The 22,096-nt window shown below is 55.9% G+C and overlaps 8 protein-coding genes across 8 annotated transcripts; 4 read left to right on the plus strand and 4 right to left on the minus strand.

Annotated features, from left to right (window-relative positions):
- Positions 1-680: 680 nt before the first annotated feature.
- On the minus strand, positions 681-2,915 carry ISF_06052 (Bactericidal permeability-increasing protein, alpha/beta domain protein; the record flags this gene model as incomplete). The annotated part of the gene is made up of 1 exon (XM_018849656.1): positions 681-2,915. One exon carries the CDS (start codon positions 2,913-2,915, stop codon positions 681-683), a length of 2,235 nt encoding a protein of 744 aa, XP_018703154.1.
- An 855-nt stretch (positions 2,916-3,770) lies between these two features.
- Positions 3,771-4,823, plus strand: ISF_06053 (RmlC-like jelly roll fold protein; the record flags this gene model as incomplete). Its single annotated transcript, XM_018849657.1, has 1 exon — positions 3,771-4,823. The coding sequence occupies one exon, from the start codon at positions 3,771-3,773 to the stop codon at positions 4,821-4,823; it is 1,053 nt and encodes a 350-aa protein (XP_018703155.1).
- A 632-nt stretch (positions 4,824-5,455) lies between these two features.
- Positions 5,456-6,441, plus strand: ISF_06054 (carbohydrate esterase family 1 protein; the record flags this gene model as incomplete). The annotated part of the gene is made up of 2 exons (XM_018849658.1): positions 5,456-5,755; positions 5,812-6,441. 2 exons carry the CDS (start codon positions 5,456-5,458, stop codon positions 6,439-6,441), a joined length of 930 nt encoding a protein of 309 aa, XP_018703156.1.
- A 788-nt stretch (positions 6,442-7,229) lies between these two features.
- Positions 7,230-8,267, plus strand: ISF_06055 (Intradiol ring-cleavage dioxygenase, core; the record flags this gene model as incomplete). Its single annotated transcript, XM_018849659.1, has 2 exons — positions 7,230-7,948; positions 7,997-8,267. The coding sequence occupies 2 exons, from the start codon at positions 7,230-7,232 to the stop codon at positions 8,265-8,267; spliced, it is 990 nt and encodes a 329-aa protein (XP_018703157.1).
- Positions 8,268-8,290: 23 nt separating this feature from the next.
- ISF_06056 (tRNA(Ser) Um(44) 2'-O-methyltransferase) lies at positions 8,291-9,850 on the minus strand (the record flags this gene model as incomplete). Its single annotated transcript, XM_018849660.1, has 1 exon — positions 8,291-9,850. One exon carries the CDS (start codon positions 9,848-9,850, stop codon positions 8,291-8,293), a length of 1,560 nt encoding a protein of 519 aa, XP_018703158.1.
- Positions 9,851-10,271: 421 nt separating this feature from the next.
- ISF_06057 (hypothetical protein) lies at positions 10,272-12,899 on the minus strand (the record flags this gene model as incomplete). The annotated part of the gene is made up of 1 exon (XM_018849661.1): positions 10,272-12,899. One exon carries the CDS (start codon positions 12,897-12,899, stop codon positions 10,272-10,274), a length of 2,628 nt encoding a protein of 875 aa, XP_018703159.1.
- Positions 12,900-15,549: 2,650 nt separating this feature from the next.
- On the plus strand, positions 15,550-17,460 carry ISF_06058 (ankyrin repeat-containing domain protein; the record flags this gene model as incomplete). Its single annotated transcript, XM_018849662.1, has 1 exon — positions 15,550-17,460. The coding sequence occupies one exon, from the start codon at positions 15,550-15,552 to the stop codon at positions 17,458-17,460; it is 1,911 nt and encodes a 636-aa protein (XP_018703160.1).
- Positions 17,461-18,315: 855 nt separating this feature from the next.
- Positions 18,316-20,250, minus strand: ISF_06059 (sulfate adenylyltransferase; the record flags this gene model as incomplete). The annotated part of the gene is made up of 5 exons (XM_018849663.1): positions 18,316-19,511; positions 19,561-19,709; positions 19,763-19,945; positions 20,002-20,029; positions 20,082-20,250. The coding sequence occupies 5 exons, from the start codon at positions 20,248-20,250 to the stop codon at positions 18,316-18,318; spliced, it is 1,725 nt and encodes a 574-aa protein (XP_018703161.1).
- Between the last annotated feature and the right edge of the window lie 1,846 nt (positions 20,251-22,096).

The following is a 22,096-nucleotide window of genomic DNA, read 5'->3' on the forward strand; positions in this document are numbered from 1 at the left end:
GTGACAAGCGGCCGACTAGCCACCGAGTATGCCTCTCAGCTCCTAATTTTCCGATAGAGAGTGTACCTCGCAGAATGCATGACGATCTTGACACCGGCAATGCAATTAACCCTTCTTGAATTCGGTATCAGTTGACTCTTTCTTCTCTTTGCATGTGGCGGTTTTCGCGATCGATCGAGACAACGTTGCTTATCAAGGTTGTGGAATCTGTCAGCCAATATATCAAAATCTGTGGAATGTGACAGCCAATATGCCCCAGTACCACGAGCCTTCCCTCGAAGCCTTCGAGTCAATCGCCACGTGCCTATCAATGAGGCACTTTATACGACAGGTCAAAAGCCGCAACGGGTAAGCTCATATGTCTCGGCCAAATTGTAACAGCAACCAAGACACGGGATGTTAGTCTGGTCTGCCCAAAGGCACTGCAGCTGATGATAGGGAAGCCAATCAAGGCCGACCTGACGACATCTCTAGCAGCAAACCTTGCTCAGCCGGGTTTAAATTTCTCTTTTGAAAGATTTATTCATTGAAGAAGTTACTATCATGCTATTGAAAGGTGTCTTTATTACAAATTACGTGGACTTGAGCCGCGGCCGGAGACCAAGCCGGGCTGAGAGGGTGTGCGCAAGTCTGAGTGGTGATCATCTGCATGGGAGATCATCTGCATGAGAAAAACGACGCTACAACGGCACAGTCTGCACGCTAAAGATATCGTTTCGCCACCCGTCCCGTCTGTACTCGTGAATGTTTTGCTGGGCGTCCTCCGCCTCCTGCTCCCACAGCCTCACCAAGCTGCCTGGCGCGTACCGCCCTCTGAAGACGCCGTCCCGCCCGGGCTTCACGCCCACCCTCGCCGAGACGTCCGGGTTGTCCTCCAGCCTGAACCGCGCCGCCACCGCCTTCACAAACGTCCAGAGGCTGTCCGGGCTGCACACGCGCGCCGCCCGCAGCCGCTCGCGCGCAAACACCAGCTCCCTGTTGAGCGCCCGGACGCCGTCGCCGATGGCCGACTTTATGGCCGACTCGAGCGCCTTGCGGAGGATCGGCCGCAGGAGCAGCTTGAGAAACCATGCCAGGCAGGTGAATTTGGACTTGCGCAGCTTGTAGTCGAGGTGGTGGATCTTGACGCGGGCGGAGCGCAGCACCACCAGCTCCTCGATGCGGTCGCGGCCGACCTCGAGCTCCACGTGGATGTCGATGCCGCGCTCGTCGAGGTGGAAGCCGGCGAGGCCCTCGTCCACGAAGCGTAGGAGGCCCGAGTGCACGCGCATCCAGTAGCCCAGGTCGTCGGCGGCGAGTGAGATGCCGGCGAGCTTGATGTTGAGCAGGTTGGTTGTAGAAGAGGCGGTTCCAAGGCGGTGCTTGGTGACGTCAAGTTGGTTTGTAGTAGTGAGGTGAGCATTGTATGGTAGGAACGAGCTGTGGTTGACTGTTTTTCCGGGCTGCAAGATGAGGTTCTCCAGGAGGAGGTCGACTGTCGGAGTGGCGACCTCGAGCCGCGGAATGGGCAGATGCTGCACTGCCTGCACCAGTAACGGCAGGAATATATTTCCAAAGTCTGTGAATAGTTCCGAGTTGCCGTGCAGACTTGTCGGGAATAAAATCTCAGCAAGACGCCATGATGAGGAAACCAACTTTTGCACGGCTGGGTCGTGAATGGCGGAATGGACCGCCGACTGCGTGGTATTGATCAAATGGGAAATATCGTCGCCCAGAGAAGAGTCATTTGTCAGTTCTCTTGTCTTTTCCTTCATCTCTTGCTTCTTTTCTCCAAAATTCTCTAGGAACTCCGGGTCGGATAGCATTTTCTGTACCATTGTGATGAGCTCCTGAGCAAGTTGCTCAGCATTCTCTCTGTTTTCGCGATTCTTGTCGGTAAACTCGCGAAACGAGGTCGCAACATTATCCCAGAGACTCTTGTCGCCAAACGAAGAGATGAAACCCCAGAAATTTGTAGCTGCCTCTTTTGCTTGCCGGTTCAACTCGATGTTCTCTTCCACCTCCTCGGCCGCTTCTCCCGCGGCAGATAGATAAATGGTGGCACAGCGTTGCAAAAGTTCAGCCAATTGCGACACAGCCTCGGAGTAGTCCTTTTTCTGTCGAAGGCCACGAACGGCCGCTTTTAAGCGATTGATCAAAATCTTCTGCGTCTCCTCGCCCATGTGGTCCTGTAGGCTTGTATACACCTCCTCGGAGACTTGCGCCGCATCGTCCTTGATCTCATCCTTGACCTGGGCGGCTTTCTGCTTCAGGTCTTCCTTGGAAAACTCCTCCTCGGCCTTTTTGTCGCTGGCTTTCAAGGCAGCCAGGTCGCCGGATCCTTTTGCAGCTGCAGAGTCGAGCTGCTTGCCAGCCTCGTTGGAAGCCTGGCCAATGGCGAAAGCACCATCCCGAAGTACTTGTGTGGTGATGGTCCCGACATCAGCTACCAAAACGCGGAAGTCGTTGTTCAAGAGGGCAAGTGAAAAGACCGTTCGTAGAGCCTGTGCTGCGGCTGAGGCCTTGGCGTGCGCCGTCCCCTTCTTAAAAATACTGCCAGCGCCGTTGGAGTCGACTTGGACCCTTGCGCTCGCGAGATACCAGATAAAATCCTGGATTTGATCCTGTGAATTCTTTTGCTCCAGAAGCCCAATGAAGAGACGCAGCCACTCCTTGGTGGTGCGGACCAGCGCACGACCGGAGCTGGACAGGCCGCCCGTTTCCGAGGGGTTGAGAATCTGCGATGAAAGAAGAGTTCTCAATTGTATTTTTGTCTGCTCTGTGGATGGCATGAATCCTTTAGAGATGGCACGCAGCATCTGGTATGTGTGCAGCTTTTCATGCAGCCGCGCTTCTCTCGCGGTGTCATCGTTGTAGCGCGGCAGCAGTGGCTCGCGTTCTTCTTCATCGCCATCGCGTCCAAAGCAAGAGAGCATTGTAAGAGAAATCTTCCGTGGTGCTTTGGATGTTTCTGAAGGAGAAAAGAGTCTCAATCTCGTCACATTTCGGAAGGAGGGCGATGCTTTTGTTTTATTGTTGTGGGAGCAGCGCGGTGGTGAGAACAGAGTGACGTAGATGATTACGGTGAATTGCAGCCGGGCGGCGCCCGTATCACCCAATTAGCTTAACATGAAACGGTTTCCAAAACAGGAAACTTGGAAATGAAAATATTTTTATGATTTCATAAACTAGCACTGCTTGTAACTGAATTTACAATTGTCTTATTGTCACTATTGATTTTCTTTCAACTCCTAAAACTTAGGTGTAGGGTGCTTTGCATCAAAGCCAAGTCGGTGACTTGGCCGAGATTATGTATGTGACTAGCTTCATCTACCGTATAAAACGCAATATGAGGACTTGGACTTTGACCTAAGAAGAAATTTTGAGAAATTTTAGCCTTGCTCTAGTCCGATGCCCTGAATCTAGACTACGTATCGGAATATGGAATCAATCTTCCCTCCGCTGGTGAGCAATGAATTTTACACAATTTGACAGACTATTTGAACTTCGAATTTTGACCAGGATTACCAAGATCCCCGTCATCAGGAAAAGTGGAGATGCCGGCCATTGAAGTCCCGTTATTGGTGGGCTTTTGTCCATGTCGATTACCGGCAGCTTAAGAATCATTATGTAACGCCGCTAGTCCAAAAACGGTCTCATACTGGTGATGCACCAAGAGGTTATTAATACTCGACACTACCCTAGAATATCTAATCCATCGCAAATAGTTGGGTAATTGACATCTACCAATATTTTCTCAACTATTCCATCTCAAAACTTTTCGTCTATATATGCCGCGCTTCATCCCCAGCTCTGCAATTTTGATTGCTCTTCTTTCCACACTCATCATCATCTTCAACCCTGCAGCTCTTTCTTACCTGAAGCAACTCACCTCTCTAATCTCACCAAAAACGACCAGCTCTTTCACCACAACAACCCCAACCATCGCCTCGCAAAGTCCCATGCTCAAGTCTGCCAGCAACATGTCCAAGTCCGTCCTTCGCCAGGCCAAGATCACGCCGCACCGCTCCGGCACCCGCGGCCACTCGGACCATGGCTGGCTCAACACCTACCACAGCTTCTCCTTCGCCGACTGGTACGACCCGCGCTTCTCGCACTTTGGCTCGCTGCGCGTACTCAACGAAGACCGCGTCAAGGCCAACTCGGGCTTCCCGACGCACCCGCACCGCGACTTTGAAATCTTCAGCTACATCCTCTCCGGCGAGCTCACCCACCGCGACTCCATGCTCGCCAAGGGCAGCGAGGGCGCGCAGTCGGACAAGTTCTACCGCATGCACCGCGGCGACGTGCAATTTACCACCGGCGGCACGGGAATAGCGCACTCCGAGTTTAACGAGCACGCAAAGGATACGGTGCACTTCTTGCAGATCTGGGCGACCCCGTGGAGGAAGGGCCTGGCCCCGCGGTACCACACCCGCACTTTTGACGAGGCGGCCAAGAGGGAGGGCTTCATCACTATACTCAGCCCGCTAAAGGGCGGGCCGGATGCCACGGCGCAGCAGGAGAAGGACGCGGAGCCGGAGGTGGCGGGGTCCATCCCGATACACGCCGACTTCGCCATGGGCGCGGGCATCATCACGCCGGAGAGGACGTTTGAGTGGGTGGTGGGCGCCAAGGCGACCGAGGCGAACAAGAGAAAGGTCTACGTACACCTGCCGATGACGCAAAACGGCAAGGCCAAGATTCGCATCGATGGCCGCGAGGATGCTGAGCTTGTTGAGGGTGATGGCGCCTTTGTTGAAGGTGTCCACGCTGGCGACAAGCTTGCGATTGAGAGCATCGGCTCCGCAGATGCGGAAGTAATTGTTTTGGATACCGCATAAGAGATTTTGTAACTTTGGCTTGTATTTTTTGCATTTAGCAAAGTCGGCGCAGCACCTCAGTTGATGTTAGATAGAATGAAGATACATGAATGATATACCCAAGTTTGCACCCTCAAATCGACAACACGTAGCGAAAGTGCTGATTCTGAATACCCGTCAAATCCTCATTGAGGAATTGAGCATGCCAGTCAGTTTTGATTCGACTGGAGATTTCCAGCCTCAGTGCCACCAGTTATAATCGCGATGACAATGGCGCTGCCAACCCCTCACACGATAAGTTTCTGTCAGGCGCCTCGCCTCAGTTAAGCGACATACATAGACCAGCTTCTCGGCCATGGATTTACTTTGCCCGAGTTCTTTCTAAACTTAGTAGTACCCGGGCGGCAATCGCGGCAACCACTGATGCGGTGTATTACTAGCCCCTTGCAGTTTAGTGAGACTGCGCCGCATGCAGTTGAGTGAGATTGCGCCGCATGCAGTTGAGTGAGACTGCGCCCCTTCGGTGAGGCCGAAGATCTCGTCAAGATCAGCCATCCCCTTCTCAGCTCTTCGGCCTATACATAACGATACGACGCCGCTGTGAGACGTGATCTCCCATTCTCACCAAGAGAAAATACGCTACGCATATGAACATGAAACTCTTGACCGGCATGATATTCCTACTCGCCACTGGTGCAGCTGCGCTTGCATCGGTCGGCTCTTGCGCCGCTGTCCGCCGAGACGGAGCATCGAACATCACCATCACTAGCAATAAAGTGACCAGATCTTTCCTACTCTGGGTGTCTCCCACGTACAGCTCCAAGACTCCGGCGTCCGTGATCCTCTCATTCCACGGAGGCAGCCGAGATGCCAAGGATCAGCTCGAACTAGACGGCTTCACCACCGCGAGTGCCAACGCCGCCTCAATCGTGGCATACCCGCAAGGCATCGACGTGAGTTGCGCGACCCCTCTCCCCAGCGCCATGCCGCCCGCTAACCGGATAACAAGGACGTTTGGCAGGGCGTGCCGGGGGTGACCGTGGATGACGTGAAATTCACCCACGACATCCTCGACTACCTGAAGGGCAAATACAGCATCGACAAGACGCGCATCTACGCGTCCGGAAAGTCCGACGGCGGTGGCTTCTGCAACGTGCTGGCCTGCGACGACGGCGCCTCCAAGCGCATCGCCGCCTTCGCGCCCGTCTCCGGCGCCTTCTACGTCGACGCGTCGCCGTGCCACCCGGACACGGTCAAGCTGCCCTGCAGCCCGGGCCGCAAGGACATCCCGCTGATGGAGTTTCACGGCGGAAACGACACGACGATACGCTACGAGGGCGGGACGCGCAGGGGGGAGTGCCTCCCCGCCATCCCGCACTTTGTCCAGCAGTGGGCTGCGAGGGACGGGCTCGGGCTGCAGAACAAGACAAGCAAGGTCGCGAATAATACGGAGATGTATACGTACGGGAGTGGCGCGAGGGCTGGGTTGGTGAAGCACGTCTTTGAGTCTGACATTGGGCATGACTGGCCGAGCACGGCCCCGAACCACGACAACTCGAGGGATGGCCACCATGTGGCGAGTTACAATGCGACGCCAATGATTTTGGAGTTCTTCAGCCAGCATAGGTTGCCCGCGTGATTTTGGAACGCTCAATAATTTTATGTACTTCAGTTTATCGTGAATGCAATGTGCTGTGCCGTGTCTCGGATGCCAGAAGCCGTTGACCGCAACACGTCATCATGTAAGCGCCACTGTGTAAGCTGGTTGATCTGCATATAGATCACTGCCGAGGCTCATTTTTGCCGGATTGTGGACGGCAAATCAAGCTCGGGTCCTCGACAACCTGCCGTGCTACCGGCCGCGTTCGTCAAACTGCATTTCATGGTGACGGGCCGCAGCGGCGACGATGGCCACGCCCGCTGGTCAGGCTTGTGCGCCAAAGCGACTGCCGGGTTGCGCACGGGTTCCCGCCGGAACTGCCGGTGCTGCTGCGTATTGTGCGGCACACACGGCCGCGTGAGTGGAGAGGAGGAGGAGGAGGAGGAGGAGGAGCGGATGAGACACAGAGCTGTGTGCAAAACAACACTAGACACAGCTGCACAAAGGAGATGATGTCAAGAATCGCGGACCAAATAGGCGAGTGATGATGAGTGGGCAGGGTAGAAATGAGCTCATAGTGACAGAGTCGGAATATATGCTTTCCAGAGGGTCTTCTGCGGGGTGAAGTGTCTTGGCTGCTACGCTTATCAAGATCTTAGCAAGATCTTAGCAAGATCTTAGCAACGGCTAGTCACGCCGGCTTTGTAAAGCCGACGATCTCATTTGCCTGTCTATTTAAATCCGACCATCGTCTGGGCTCTCGCTATTCCTTTTCTTGCGGTAGACAGATTCTCCCATTTCCCAAAACTTGTTCCTATATCGGCACCATGGCCTCACCCGCGCTTCCTATGCCAGAGCTTCTGGACCTCACCGTCGACAACATCACACCCAACACCATCCTCGTCAACTCCCAGTGCGCCAACGCGCGCCTGCGATACCTCATGCAGCGGCTCGTCACGCACCTGCACGACTTCGCGCGCGAGACGCGCCTCAGCACCTCCGAGTGGACCGCCGCCGTCGCCTTCCTCACCGCCACCGGCCAAGCCTGCACCGAGCTGCGCCAGGAGTTCGTGCTGCTGTCCGACGTGCTCGGGCTGTCGCTGCTCGTCGACGCCGTGAACCACCCGAAGCCCGCGCCGTGCACCGAGGGTTCCGTGCTGGGCCCGTTCCACACGCACGACGCGCCGGTCGTCGCCGCGGGCGGGAGCATCTCGGCGGACCCGGCGGGGGAGCCGCTGCTGGTGCTGTGCACGGTGAGGGATCGTGAGGGCAGGTCGCTGGCGGACGTCAAGGTGGATGTCTGGGAGACAGACGCGTCGGGCAGGTACGACGTCCAGCACGAGGACCGTGGGGCGCCGAGCGAGCGCGCGGTGCTGCGGAGTGGCGAGGACGGCAGGTTTTGGTTCACGGGCATCACGCCGGTGAGCTACCCGATCCCGACGGACGGACCGGTGGGAAAGCTACTGCAGAAGCTGGGAAGGCACCCGTGGCGGCCGGCGCACATGCACTTTATGCTGGAAAAGCCGGGCTGGGATCACCTCATCACGTAAGTGCGTCACGTTTCTGGATTGATTAAGAAGCTCACGCCGAGCAGCGCTGTATATGTTCGTGGCGATCCGTATGAAACGTCGGATGCAGTATTCGGTGTTAAGAAGAGCCTCATTGTGGACTTGGAGCCTATTGACGAGGCCACGGCGGCGCAGTACGGTGTCAAGTGTGAAGGCAAAGTGCTGAGGCAGGACTTTGTGCTCGCAAGCGAAAAGGAGACAGCTGAGCTGCGTGACAAGAATGCCATCGAAGCCTTGAAGCGCCTTGGGTTGAACATGAAGCTCGTCGATCATCTTCCTGTACCTGACCTAGATTGAGTCTTGGATAGATCGAAGATTTCTCAGTGGGATCTCGGGCCTGTTTTGACCAGCTTGGCAATGCTGGCATAATACCCCTCCACGCCGCCGTATTTCGCCAATATGCCTGCAATGTCCACGTCCTTCGTCTCCTTTGTCCGCCTGCGTCCCAGCAGGCCCGTGTTCCTCGTGCTCGGTATCCGCAACATCTCCGTCTCGACCTGCCAGCCGCAGTCCTCCGCGATGCGCGCCACCCAATCCACCAGGGACGCGTACGTCGACTTGGACTTGCTCCTGTCGCGCGGCGGCGGCGCCCGGAACCGCGCGCCCGCCAGGTCGTGGCTGCAGCACGGGATCGAGATCCACGGGCAGTCGGAGAGCGCGCCCAGGATCGGCGTCCACGGCGTCAGCTCGTCCGCGTGGTTGGAGATGATGAATGTGCCCCGCGGGAACAGCCCGTCGTGGACGAGGCCGTCGTCGATCGGCGTCTCGCCCTCGGGCCGGGGCACGACGCTCGGCATGAGGCAACGCTCGGCAAGCGAGGACCCCGTCGGCGAGGCCTCGCTCGGCGTGGTGCTGTACTGCGCCCAGGACTTGCGCGCCCGCGCGTCGAAGCCCCAGCCGCGGTAGCCCTCCTGGTTCAGGATGTGCACCAGCAAGCCGTTCCCACAGCCAATGTCCACGAACCCCGGGAACCCTCCTTCCCCCGGGCCGGCCTCGCTTTCCGCACCGTACATGTCCGCCCACAGCTCGATCAGGAACGCGGCGATGCCGAGATCCTCAAACACGTGCTTCGCCGGGTCGGTGCTCTCCGCCCACGCGCCCATGAGGGCGCGCGCGTGCCGCCGCTTGAGCGCCGCGAAGCGGTCCTGGAACCGCTTCTGCGGGACCACGGCGTCGTGGTGCACGCGCTTGGCGTAGCCGCGCAGCGAGCCCTGCCCGTGCTTGTGCAGCCGCTCGAGGAGGTGGTAGCCGACGCGGCGCAGCTTGGCGTCCGCGAGCGGCAGGTCGGCCGCGAACGGCTCAAAGTGCACCGAGATGAAGCCCTGGCCGGCAGCGGCGTCCCATTCGTGGAGATGCGCGATGGCGCGCACACGTGGGTGATAGAAGGGCATCGCCTCGGCGGAGGTGGCGTGCGGGACGTAGAGCACCAGTGTCGATGTTGTTCGGTGACCGGCAGCTGTGTCATCTTGCGGTGGGATGGTTTGGTGAAATTCGCAAGTCTGGTTCATGGGCGCATCGCGCACCTCGTTTCGTGGGATCAGCCTCCGAACCATGGTTCTCGTTCTCGTCATCCCCGCGACGACCCGGCGTTCTGGCCAGCTCGCGTCGAAACCGCCGACACTTGCCGGCGCCTTGTTATCTTCTGCCGCATTTTCATCCTCCTGTCTGTCGTCAAAGAGAATATCTCCGCGGAACAGCCAAGATGTGTTGAGGTTTGGGTTTCGGATAAAAGTGAGCATGCGCTCGGCGAAAATTTGCGGCCCAAAAGTGCAGCCCTGGCGATACAGAGGCTCCCAGTGCGGAGGCTTCCTTTCAGGACTGCAGATCTCATGAAGTATAGGACTGGCTCCTGGCTTAAACTCATCTGGATCGTAAGACATGATGAGTTGCCCACGGCCGCTCGGAAAATGTTGTGTGAAGAAGGTTGATTTCAAGCCTCAGTCTGCTCCTGGGTCGAGTAGTGGGGCACACGGTTCGAAATGGCCACGCTGCGCAACATACGTAGGAAGATACCTATTCAACCAGATATGGTATTCTTTGCATTTGTGCAACTAAGTTTTATTTATCATTGATTTGAATATGCATCTGCCCAATTTCATCATACTCTGGCAGGAAATCGGCCCATACATCATCCACCCTGCGCAAAGATTGAAGCGCACTGCGCCCAGTCCAATAGAAATGCAAATGAAATTGAAGAAATCCAAGCCAGTCTCGCCCTTCATAGTTGCTGGTATATGCTTCCAGGTTTTCCAAATCCAAATGCAAAGGTATCATCATCCAGTCGTTTCGTTAGCCATGCATTTACTCTTCCTCGTCCTCCTCAATCGGAGCCGGTGTCCGCCGCTCTGTTCGCCTCTTCGGCCGCCGGTGACGTGAGCTGCTGATGTTGCTTGCTGAGTCATCCGGCATAATATCGTACTCCTCAAACCAGTCGTCATCGCTAGGTGCCTCTCCCTCACTGCTGGGTGCCCAGGTTTGCCGCTCCTGTCCAATGCCCGGTGTGGGGGTTTGTGCGGGCAAGACGTCCACTCTTCGCCGACTTTGCAAGCTCTGCATCAGCCCAGCACCGCGTTGACGTAATGCTGTACGAACTAGTTCTGCCTGGTGATGAAGCTTTTCAAAAGCGTCTTCCAGACTCTCCATTCCTTGGTAAATGTCACGTTCCATCTCGGCAATGGCAAGCATCTCCATCTCCTCATCGTTTGACACTGCCTGTCTACCGCTCGGCCCGACGGAGCTCGTGCTAATGAAAGATGCGGGGGTTGTTCCTCGAGAAAATGGCGTCGGTCCGCGCAAACTCATAGCGGAGGAGCTGCGAGGGCCAGGGCTCATCGTGCTGCGACTGCCAAAGTATCCATGCGATGGTGTCTGCGACCTGGACTCCAGCCCAGGAGTTCCAAACTGGTCATCAACCTCGGCGCCTGACCATAGGAACCCGTCAAATCGACCAGATGTCAGAATTTCCCATTCCGAATTGTTAATGTTGGATAGAGTCACTAGCAGATCATGGGTATGCGGGTTTTTGATCAGATAGGTGACGCTTTCGGCGTCGCGAGGAGCTTGCTGTAGTCGATATAAACGTTGAAGTGAGAGACCAGTTTTGATTACAAAGTCATTTCGTTGACGGAGCATCGGCGTCGGCGCTCGCATGGCAGGCTTGAGCTCGCGGGTACCGGACAGGAGCGCGTTGAAGTACGGGCGATCATCATCGTCCAGGTTAGTCAGAATCGCAAATGCAAGGGTCTCGTCATCGACTTCCTGGGGCGGAGGGATCGGCGTCTCTGGTGTGCTGTTCAACCATTTGTCGACGGCCGATCTGACTTTCTTGGTTTGGCGAAGGTAGTGCTCTCTGAACTCCTCTGCAATATCCGGATCCAATTTAATCGGTGAGGAAGGGCGCCTCGGCTCTTCAGCTGATATTTCAGCAGCCTTGGCTCCCATCTCGGCTAGATCGAAGGGAGGCCACTGAGGCAATTCGATGCGTCCACTTACCCACTCCAATACGTCGCCCCATGTTAGTCCGCGATGCATGTCGGCGGAGCGGTCGCACATTATGCATGCGCATCCGTGGGGTGGCAGGTCGCGTGAGAAGATATTTTCTAGCCGGTCGAGCAGTCGCCTCGCAACGGAGCGATGCCCTGTGGCAACGGCGACGGATCCTTGCTTGTCCATGACTGTATTATACTGATCAAGCAAGTTGAAGAAGGGCGCAAAGAGCGTATCGCAACCGGATAGCGGTGGGCCGGTAACACGGGCACCATTTTGAATAGGCAGGACAGACAGGAAATGTCGCGATACTGGATTTGATAGTCCACCATTTTGCAGTAGATAGTCGACTCGTGGAATGTCGTGAAGATCCATCATGGGCGGGGGTGGTGGAGGCGGTGGCGGGGCCGGGGCAGACACAGGCGTGGCCGTCTTTGAAGGTATTGTCGAGTTAGGCCCGTCGGGGCCAGGGTGGTCGTAAAAGGGTGTCGTGAATTGGGGACCTTGCGTGGGAGTTCTTGGGGACGAGTCCTGCACACTCGACGGTGAAGAGTGGCCATCGCGACCTTCCGACCTTCGCACACTGCGTGTCGAGCCCGACCGATGTGGTGAATGGCGAGATGACGAGCTCGAGAGTCTTGATTCGGAGATTCTGAGCTTCTCGTGTGATTTGTGGTCTGCCGGTTTGATGTACGTTGCTTGGCTCGAAGAGGCGGAGCGGCGACTAACCCTCGAGCCTTCATCATTCCGCAACGCAGATCTGGATACGCTCGAGGCAGTGGGCTTGTCTTTTCTCCTCTCTCGATCTTTGCTATGGGTTGAGCTCTTTTTGGATTCATACGACTTGCGTTTGTCGGCGGATAAGTCTGTCTCGGGGGGAGTGGGCGGTCTAGATGTCTTTTTTGATGTTGAGCCCTTGTGGCTCCCGTCCTCGGATTTGCGTCGGCGATCGTCGTCGCACATGTCGGTCGGCTCTGGTGTAGGAATACGTGAATCTCTAGAGTGCGACAGGTCATCTCTGCTCATGACCGCCTCCTTGCTATGTGCCTTGCTGAAAGAGGGGTACGGCAACGACACTCGTTTGCCGTCGATGAGCGGGGCGGTTGGGACCGACAAGGGAGCTGAGCGGCCGCCAACATCGCTGAGCGACTTTGTACGTAGCGAAGATTTGTCATCTCCATCATCTCGGAGTCTGTCACGGTCCTTGTCTCGCTTTCGGTGCTTCTTGGAGGAGGAGACGTGCGAGCCCGCGTCGCCATCTTCACCGCCAAGCTTGCTGCGGGAAGACCTGGAGGAGCGGTGGCGGCGCTCTTTGTCCTTTTCCTTGTCTCGTTCTCGCTCTTTGTCACGGTCGGGTTTTCGCTCAGACTTGGAGCGCCGTTGCTTTTCGCGGGGACGGTCGTCGTCAGCAGAGGCGTCGACGTCACGATCCTTGGTCGGCATGGCGACCAAGCATCTGTGGCGGGGTGACGCGGACGGTTGGGGGGGGCTTGGCACAAAGGTCGCGGCGGTTTCCTCAGTGATGCTTTATGCTCGACTCGATGTTTGTTTGGCACGGGGTCTGCAGCGGACGTAAGAGTGCCTACCTAGGACGTCGATGTTAGATGCATGAGCTGTGCCTCTTTCTCCCACGCTAACTAGTTGCACAAGTCGGTGGCGGGTGGCAGGGCAGAAAAAGTGGCGGCCCGACCGATGATGACTCCAGCTAGGCGGCAACGGCAGCTGCCGTGTGGGGATGATGGAATAGTGTTGAAGCCTAATTGGCCATGGATGCATCTTAATAAATGGAAGAGGTATATTTAGCACGAGGTCCAGCAGACGTGGGCAACCTGGCCAATGGTTTTCATCGCTAAGCGCTGTATATTTTGAGGCTCACCGTTGGAAGCTGGGAGTGCATGATACGACAAACTAGGTAAAAATTGGGTCTCCTGAACGAGAGGGGGACCTCGCCTCGACCAGCTCAGGGCAGATGAGATGAATTCCTACCCTGCACAGTAATAAGGTCCGATAAGGAAAAACATGCATGGTACTCTGGCATATCGCGGCACATTCTACTAGTAGACGAGCGATGCTACTTGGTCGAACCGCTCCTCAGTTAAAGCTTCACAGTGCGAGGGAGTATCCACCATCAAGGACAGGCAGCTCGGATCCAGGTAACTGTTAGTCCAGTACCTATGTATGTATGTATGTACCTCTCTAAGCGTTTATAGTTATGCTGTGGGCCACGAAACTTCGACAATACAACGCCACTACAAGCACATCACAGTGACGCCCAATTAGAACAAGATGCCATTTGAGAAACATTCGAGGCGTATAACCCGGTCAATAACTTAGTATCTGCCAATTCATAGCAACATAGAATACGAGCGGCCACAACACCTTCAAGAAGCAGTATGTCCGACGCATCACGCCAGCTCTCCTTGGCATCTGCACACCGGCTGCAAGTGGCCCTATGGCCTCATGGCCAGGATTAAAGACTGGAACGGAAACTCGCTGGCTTACAGAAGCTGGTGAGGAGCCTTTCCTTCAAGCAAATAGCAGATGAATTCGTTGGGTCTGTCGGAACTGTCGCCTTGTCGAAGCGATTATTTGACAGCCTTGCCGAGCTGGCGGCACAGGACTGAGATCAAGTCTCGTAGCCAAACACGGAAGCTGGTTTGGTGGCTTCTATCCCTTGTATTTGGAAAACTCCAAGCGGTACAAGATTGAACAGCTCGTTTTGCGCAGCCACTGCATTTTCACTGCAGATTGCAGGCCTTTCGAAAGGTAGGGACAGGCTCAGGAGCCATTGATCAAAGGACCTTTCTCCCCCGCACGCTCCCACTGGAGAAAAGAGAAAGGAAAAGAGAAAAGAAGCCAGCGACGTCTGCCGCCTTACTATGCGCCTTCCGAGCGACGGGGCACATTGCGCCCGACTTTCTTCAGCCCGGCTGCGAACCCAGCTGATTGGTGGCTCGCTCTTACACGGCTACATAGTTACAGGTTCAACACCCCAGCAACTACAGTTGAACGCCTCTCCGACGCCGCTTCATTCGATCGCTACGCCGACGAGAGGTCGAGAACATGCAGTGACCCGTCTTGCATCAAGGCCGCAAGCTCCCAGCCTGAATGGTTATCGCATACCCGCCCTCTTTGGTCATCGCCCTCCAAACAAGCCCATGGAATTGCGGTGAGCGAGGCGCTCGGAGAATCTCGCAGCCGACTTCTCCTTCTTCTATATGTCGGGGCCGGCTCTGGGGGAATTGTGGCACGTGCCGCTTCTCGCGGAATCCTATGAGATCATAGGGTGATTGTTTTCTTTTTTTCCCCGGCTCGTCACTTCTCTCGACTCTTGTCATTCATATAAACCGACTCCGCGCCACCAAAACGTGCGACCTGGAACACGGCAAGTATAACCCCGGATTTTGGCACGCTCTTACGTTTTCGCTCTGCAAGCGGCTGCGAGCCAGCCAAGTCATCCACCTCTTAAACAAAACAGGCAAAAGCATGGCTCACAAGCTGTCCTGCAGTATGAGGGAGAAATACTATCATCGCCTTGCAACAACCAATGAACATTTTGTCCGGGCAGCTTTGGTGGCTGCCGCTGGTCAAATGGGAGTGGCCGCTGCTGGCACGGCTGTGCAGCATGCAAATGCAGGCCATCGGGCAGGCATGCCTCTTTTTTTTTCGTCTCTTTTCCTTGGATTGCTTGTCTCCTTTGTTCCTTACGCGCAGCTTCGTCGGCCAAAGACGACGAGCAAGCCCACGCTATGAGACATTATGGGATGCAAATGCCCGTCAGGTTTCACATGCTGCATGTTTGGGATGACGATGTGGTCGCGTTTTCTAGCCCCCAATTGGTGCGGCCTTGACCGATTTTCTGGCAAGACCGGCGGGCTATCGAGCATCCTAGATTCTATGCTCTCGACGCCTCCAATACTTAAAGATGAGAGGGTCCCGGATTAGTGTTGACACTTCAGATAGCAGGCTGAGTCTCCAGATCCGAGCCGCTTGCTCACGGTCTCTACTTTTGAACCACACTTTCCCTCCTCGGCCCATCGCTGCTCATCTTTCCCTCTTAGATCTTCACACACTGCAGCCCTTGCGGGAAGCAATGTCTCTCAGTACTATTGAGACCCTGCCTCTGGAAGTTTTTCAGAACATCGTCGCCTGCCTCGAGCTTGGCGACGAAGCCAGGCTATATTCAACATGCCGTCGCCTACACCTCTATGGTACGCCGCTTCTCTTGGATCCCTTTCGGCGCAATCAGAGGGCCGTGCTGTGGGCTCTTCGCCACGATGATGTCGCTCTTCTGCAGCGCTGCGAGCAATCTGGCGCGCCGCTCAGCGTTGTGACTGTCTTTAAGACTAAGCAACCGGAGCAGGTTTTTAACAGAAAGGGCGAGCCTGGCCGGGTGCGTGTGTGCAGTCCCAAGCGCCTGTCAACGCTCGTGCTCGCCGTACGCGGACGGTCGCCGCGGGTATTTGAACATCTCTCCATGCGGGGGTCCGGCTTCAATGGCGTCGCGACGGCGGCGCTCCGGCTCCAGCTCCGAGGGCTCATGAAGCGTTTGGTGAGCCCAGGCCGCCTTGAGACGCTACAGAATCTCATCGAGTGCGGCTTCATCTCCAGCGTCGAGGCATTCACAGACCGGGATACGGCATGGCCGTTGTCGCGCGCCATTCTTGCGGGCGCATCTGAGACGCTGGTGCAGCTCTTCCTGGACGCTGGCGCGGACGTGAACGCTTCGCACGAGCATCGCCACTTCGGGAGCATCGCACCCTTGGCCGCCGCCATCATGTCGAGTAGCAGCAGCTCGGGCATGCGCCGGCTGCTCGTCCTCCACGGCGCTATGTACGAGCCGGCGGCGCTGCACTTTCGGCCCGTCGCTCGCCCGACCCGACACCCACTCTTCGCTGCGGTCCAGCGCCTCGCACAGTCTCAGGTCCATGACACCTCTATAGTGGAGGAATGCCTCGCGCACGGCTGCTGCCTCAACCGTGTAGAGCCGCGCGTCTGGGATCGTGGCTTCAACTGGGACTGGCGGCCGCGTCAGCAGTCCAGCACGCCGCTGCTCGAGTTCCTGGACACGATCCCGTCCATGTCAGGCGGCAGCGCTGCGCAAAAGCGCGCCACGCTCCAGAATCTGGCATTCCTACTGGCGCGGGGCGCCCGAACGCCCATCGCTCCCGAAGACGACGTCCCCGGCACGTTGGCCCAGGCGATGACGCCGTCGTGCCTGGAGCTTCTCATCGACAGGTGGCAGGTTGAGTCGCTCAATGACGACCACTTCTTCGCCATCGTGACCATGCTGGTCGAGGCAGGCTGCATGGACGGGGCTATGGGTCGCATCATGAGACGGTACTGTCGGGGTATTCGCAACCGCGACCCCTTCTTTGCGTCTGCCTGGCGAGGCTGGCGGAGACTCATCGATCTGTTCCTCTCCCGCCGCGGCGTGGACCCGAGCGTGCTGTTGCTGCACCTGCTTGTCGAATCGGGCACCAAGGAGATGGCGGCCGTGGAGCGACTGCTCGTCGCCGCCGTCGATCACCTCCTCGCCCGCGGCGCCGACATCAACGCGCCGGCCTCGCCGCTCGGCAGCTCCGCGCTGCACATGCTGTGCACCATCTACCAGCACCCCAACCCAGACACCATGTGGTGGCACCGCTCGCCTTACCAGGAACCAGTTGTCCAGCACCGTCGCGAGCTCCTCCGCTTGATGATGAGCCGCGGTGCTGACCCCCTCCTGCGCTTCAACGGGCGCAACGCGCCGACCGAGCTCGTCCAGTACCTCGCCATCGCAGACCCCTCGACGCGCGCCTGGATCAAAAAGGTCAGCAGGACCCTGTGCGAGGGCATGGTTGCTCAGCGCGCCGCGGGCAGAAGGGCATGCTCTTACCACGTGCGCAACGTCGTCAGGCACGAGTCGCCGAGCGCCAGCTACTTGCCGCGAGCAGCTCGGCGGACGGGCACCCCTCGCGAGGTGACATCAAGAGTCGCGGAGGGGCGTGGGCTCTCTTTCTAAGGTTGTCTTGTTTGGGCTGTTGCAAGTGCCATATCAAAAGCGTTTCATGTTACTACTTGATCTTTCATGTCATTCTTTGCTTGAAAACGGTGCGTTGACACCCTCTACCCAGTATGTTTAGGTACCATGTTCGAACCAATGTTTCTCCCCATGTTTGCTTTTTTTTTTCTTAGCAGGCGGTTATTCTAGACTGTATCCTTTCTCGTTCGTCCCTTTCAGGTTCATCATCCATCCCAGGTCAACGCGCGACTGTATGATCCTGTCAATAGCGACAGCGGTCCAATAACTTCCGCTATCCCGTGCGCTCTATACCGCGCGTTGACGTAGACAGGTCATACCTCCCTAAATCGAGCAATTCCCGGATTCCTCCAGAGACCGGCGTGAGCGTCTCGGGTAGAAACTCCTCAGACATGCATCATGCAGAGTTCCAGAAGAGTAAGCCGACCTTCACGTTTCTTGCCTAGTATCAATTTGCGTGCATATCCAGTGCCTAAGCGCTTCTGGCTAAGCCGTTGTAGTCCGTAATAAAGCCGATTCCCGTGTCGTCATGTAGCACCCTGGGGCAGCTGGCAGGCATCTCGTCATTAGAAAAACACAGTGATAATTGGTGAATTGAATAGTCTATAATTTTGGAAACAGATTTTATCCAATTCCGAGTAATCATCAATCATCGAGCGTATCGACGTTTCTGGCAATTAACGTCGATCATCTAGACAACGTCGATTATCTAGACAAAAGAAATTTATATGTGAAATCCATCATTCAAACGCCAGGGCCTTGAGAGCATCTACCAGGGCTCTACCCTTGTCCAAAAACAAAAACAAAAATTGCCGGCATCAAAAATGGCGGTGTTGCTTAAAAGCGGTCGAGGAGACCGCGGCTCTCGAGCAGAAGAATAATCTCGTGAACAATTGAGCGGACATTCTGCTTCTCAGTATCGACAACAAGGTCGGCCTTGGCGGGGAACTCGTAGGGGTCATCAACGCCGGTGAAGCCTTTAATCTGGCCGGCGCGAGCAGCCTTGTAGATGCCGCGGAGATCAGTCTTTTCGCAGTATTCGAGAGGGGTAGCGACGTGGATGAGGAAGAAGGGACCAGATTTCTCAATAAGCTCGCGAGCCTGCTGGCGGGCCTGCTCGAAGGGAGCAATGGGAGCAGCAATGACGGCAGCACCGGCTCTAGTCATCTCAGAGGCGACATAAGCGATGCGAGAGATGTTGAGATCGCGGTCGGCACGGCTGAAGCCAAGTTCAGAGGAGAGCTCATGGCGGACAGTCTCGCCAAGGAGCATGGAGACGGGACGGCCACCACCCTGGTTGAGAGTAGTCTGCAGGGCCCGGGCAATCTGATCCTTTCCGGAGTTCTGGTAGCCAGTCATGAAGACAGTGAATCCCTTCTCGCGGGGAAGTGGGTTCTGCTCGCGAAGGACCTTGACGACCTCAGGGTAGGAGAACCACTCAGGAATCTCCTTGCCGGTGCGGAGGCGGTTGCGCAGCTCGGTACCGGAAATGTTCATGGTGCGGGTGCCCTCGGGAATCTCGTTGGCGGGCATGTACTCATCACGATCGGGGATGTAAATCATCTCCTGGAACTCGACCATCTTAATACCGAGCTCTTCCTGATGCTGCTGAACAAGAGTCTGCGCATCGTAGGGACCATAGTGGTCCTTGCCGTTCTTGTTCTTACCGGGACCGGCGTGGTCACGGCCGACGATGAAGTGGGTGGAGCCGTGGTTCTTGCGAATGATGGCATGCCAAAGGGCCTCGCGGGGGCCGCCCATACGCATAGCTAGGGGAAGCAGGGCGAGTGCGGCCATGCCGTTGGGGTATCTAGCGATGAGAGCCTTGTAAACACGAACGCGGGTGAAGTGGTCAATGTCGCCGGGCTTGGTCATTCCAACGACGGGGTGGATCAGGACATTGGCCTGCTGGGAGCGGGCGGCGCGGACCGTCAACTCGCGGTGAGCACGGTGCATGGGGTTGCGAGTCTGGAAAGCAACGACCTTCTGCCAGCCGAGCTTGCTGAAGTGGGAGCGGAGCTCGGCGGGAGTGACTATCTGGTTAGCTTGCGGTTCTGGCGATTGATGAAGGGGTTGACATACAGCGGAGGTCGAGGAAATCGTAGTGCTCGAGGCGATTGACGGCCTCGAGCTTGCCGCCAACGTAGAATTCCTTGGCGGTGCTGAAGAGGTGCTTGATGCCAGGGTGGGTGTCGTCGTCGCTGCCAAAGACGTTCTTGGCCTCGATGACCCTGTAGCAAGTCAGTGCAAGGTCTAATGGTGGAATTCAAGATGATATTCATACTTGTCGGGTCGGTAGATGTCGTCAATAGTGAGGATGGCGAGGTTGCGGTCATCGCGAGAGTCGCGCAGGGTAATACGCGCACCAGCCTTAAGGCCAAGCTCATCAATCTGCTTTTGGTCGACATCAAGAGTGATGGGCATGCTGAAGAGCAGGCCATTGGCAAGGCGGTTGTCCTTGACGACGCTACAAGTTAGGTTAGCAAATAATGTCCAGCAGGACGACTAAAAGAGAAAACTCACCCATTGTAGTCCTGCTCGGACATGAAGCCTATGGTATGATGTCAGCGGGGTACGGGTAGGCGCGGCGCAACTTGACCTACCCTCGAGAGGAGAGAAACCGCCATTGAGAATGAGTTCCAAGTCGCAAAGGTGGCGCTCAGTCAGGACGAGAGCAGGAAGAGTGTTGGACTTGGCGAGAAGCTCAGCCTGGCGGGGGAGGTCGCGCGCAAAGAGGTCCTTGAGGACGCCGCCGTGGGGAGAATTGGCCATGATGATGTATGTGGAGGGGTCTTGGAGAGGATTTCTGTCGAGTTGAGACTGCCGCAAGGTTCGACAACGAGCGGGAAAAGACGAGAAGGAGAGGAGGAAAGATGTTTAAGTAGGAGAAGTTTTGACGAGACTGAGAAAAAAATAAAAAAATAAAAAAAGGTTGTGGCGAGGACCCGAAAGTATCAGCAGCCAAAAAAAGCAGCGTGTCCAGAGATGTGAAAGTTAGCGCGGCGCAAGTGTCCGCAGCTGGTAATCACGCAATCGTGGGGCTCCGGACCGTCGAGGAAGCTGCTGGTCAGGTCAAAGTCGAATAATATAGGTAGTGCGGTTATATGTGAAGACGGGAAAGGCTGCGATGATTGAATCAAGAGGAAAAAGAAATGTGCACGTTTGGCAGGTACGACGGAAGGCGCGTCTTATTAGTACCAGCTGGCAGTCGCACCTTCCCAAGGCAGTTGCAGGTGTATGAGGAGTTATAGGTCGTGGCTGCATGTACAGGTACCTGTCTTCCCCCCCACGCTCAGGGTGACGGGCAGGGATGGATCTAGTTTGCACTTATTTCATGGGAATCTTAGCTGGACAATAATAATACTCCACTGATCAGAATCGGAAAGACGGGGAACTGTAAGGAACACTGAGCACATGGCAGGGCGACCCTGGTGCTGTTTGGCAGCCCAGAAACAGCCACATGGACAAGTACAGGTACCTTCGGGCCCTCGGCCAAGCTTTTGCCAGAAAGCCTCGTGATAACGTCAGAGAGGCTACCCGATCGGGAAAAGCCGCATACTCGCAGCTTCGTGAGGCCACCTGGCAGGCCGATGGTGCAATACCGCCAACTCCATCTAGAACAAATAACTGCTCAACCATGAGAGATTTCTCAACGGGCTGCATTCCAGGCACAGACATTACAGACACATATACTACGCCCGTTTACCATTAAAGAGATGTTGCTTGGTTGCCGCTGTCGACATCCTTGCCCAGCCTTGCTCAACCGCAGTGCGACCAATAAACGCTACCGCCCCCAACGCCCAGTCTCACCTCACCAGCTCACCGTGAGAACTTTTTCCTGCCAGCCATCCCTAATTGTTACGGCCTTTGCTCCTTCACAGATCCCGTTCAACGGCGTAGCCGAAGGCCGACCGTTCAACGGAAATTCACTACACCGATGTGCCCCTTGCGGTATTGATGTTTTCCTAGCCGTCCGTTCCCCGCAGAGGTGTTCGGCAACTGCAGCGGTGCAGCGGGTTCGGACATCGGCACGCGGACAACTGCGACTCTCTCCATGTCTTTGCCTAGGAGGCACCGTGTCGTCCCATATGCGTAGCACCCGTACCCGTGAATCGCTGTAATTTGAAGTATTGTCTCTGGTGTTTGCAGTTTGAGCGCCGGCTTGTTGATAAACAAATCACTTGCCGGTTTGATATCCGAGCTCCCCAAGTTGCGTCGTTCTTTCGGTGCCAGAACGGATCACGGGGTATAATCGCCCCGGATATCGAGCTAAACTGCGGCAGAATTTATGCAGATATGGTGTCACAGGGGCATCCCAACTATATCAATTGAATATTTATATGCCGATCTTCTGTCCTCTCCAAGCTATTAGTTAACTAGTGGCTAAGACTATAGCGATGGGTAATGGTACATCGGGATGAGAAATACATAAACTAAGGACACAAAGTTTTGCTTGGCTTGAGAGCCAGTGATGTTATAACCGGCACAATAGAAAAAAAAATGGCCGGGGATCTGGATCCGTTAGCGGTATTATGCTCTCTGGGAACACAGCATTGATCGCTTGAGTGCCCGTCATCTCAAGGTACGTGGCAATGGTTGATAGATGGACTAAATGTAT

The sequence above is a fragment of the Cordyceps fumosorosea genome, assembly GCF_001636725.1.
Source record: "Cordyceps fumosorosea ARSEF 2679 chromosome Unknown scaffold_15, whole genome shotgun sequence".
Lineage (NCBI taxonomy): Eukaryota > Fungi > Ascomycota > Sordariomycetes > Hypocreales > Cordycipitaceae > Cordyceps > Cordyceps fumosorosea.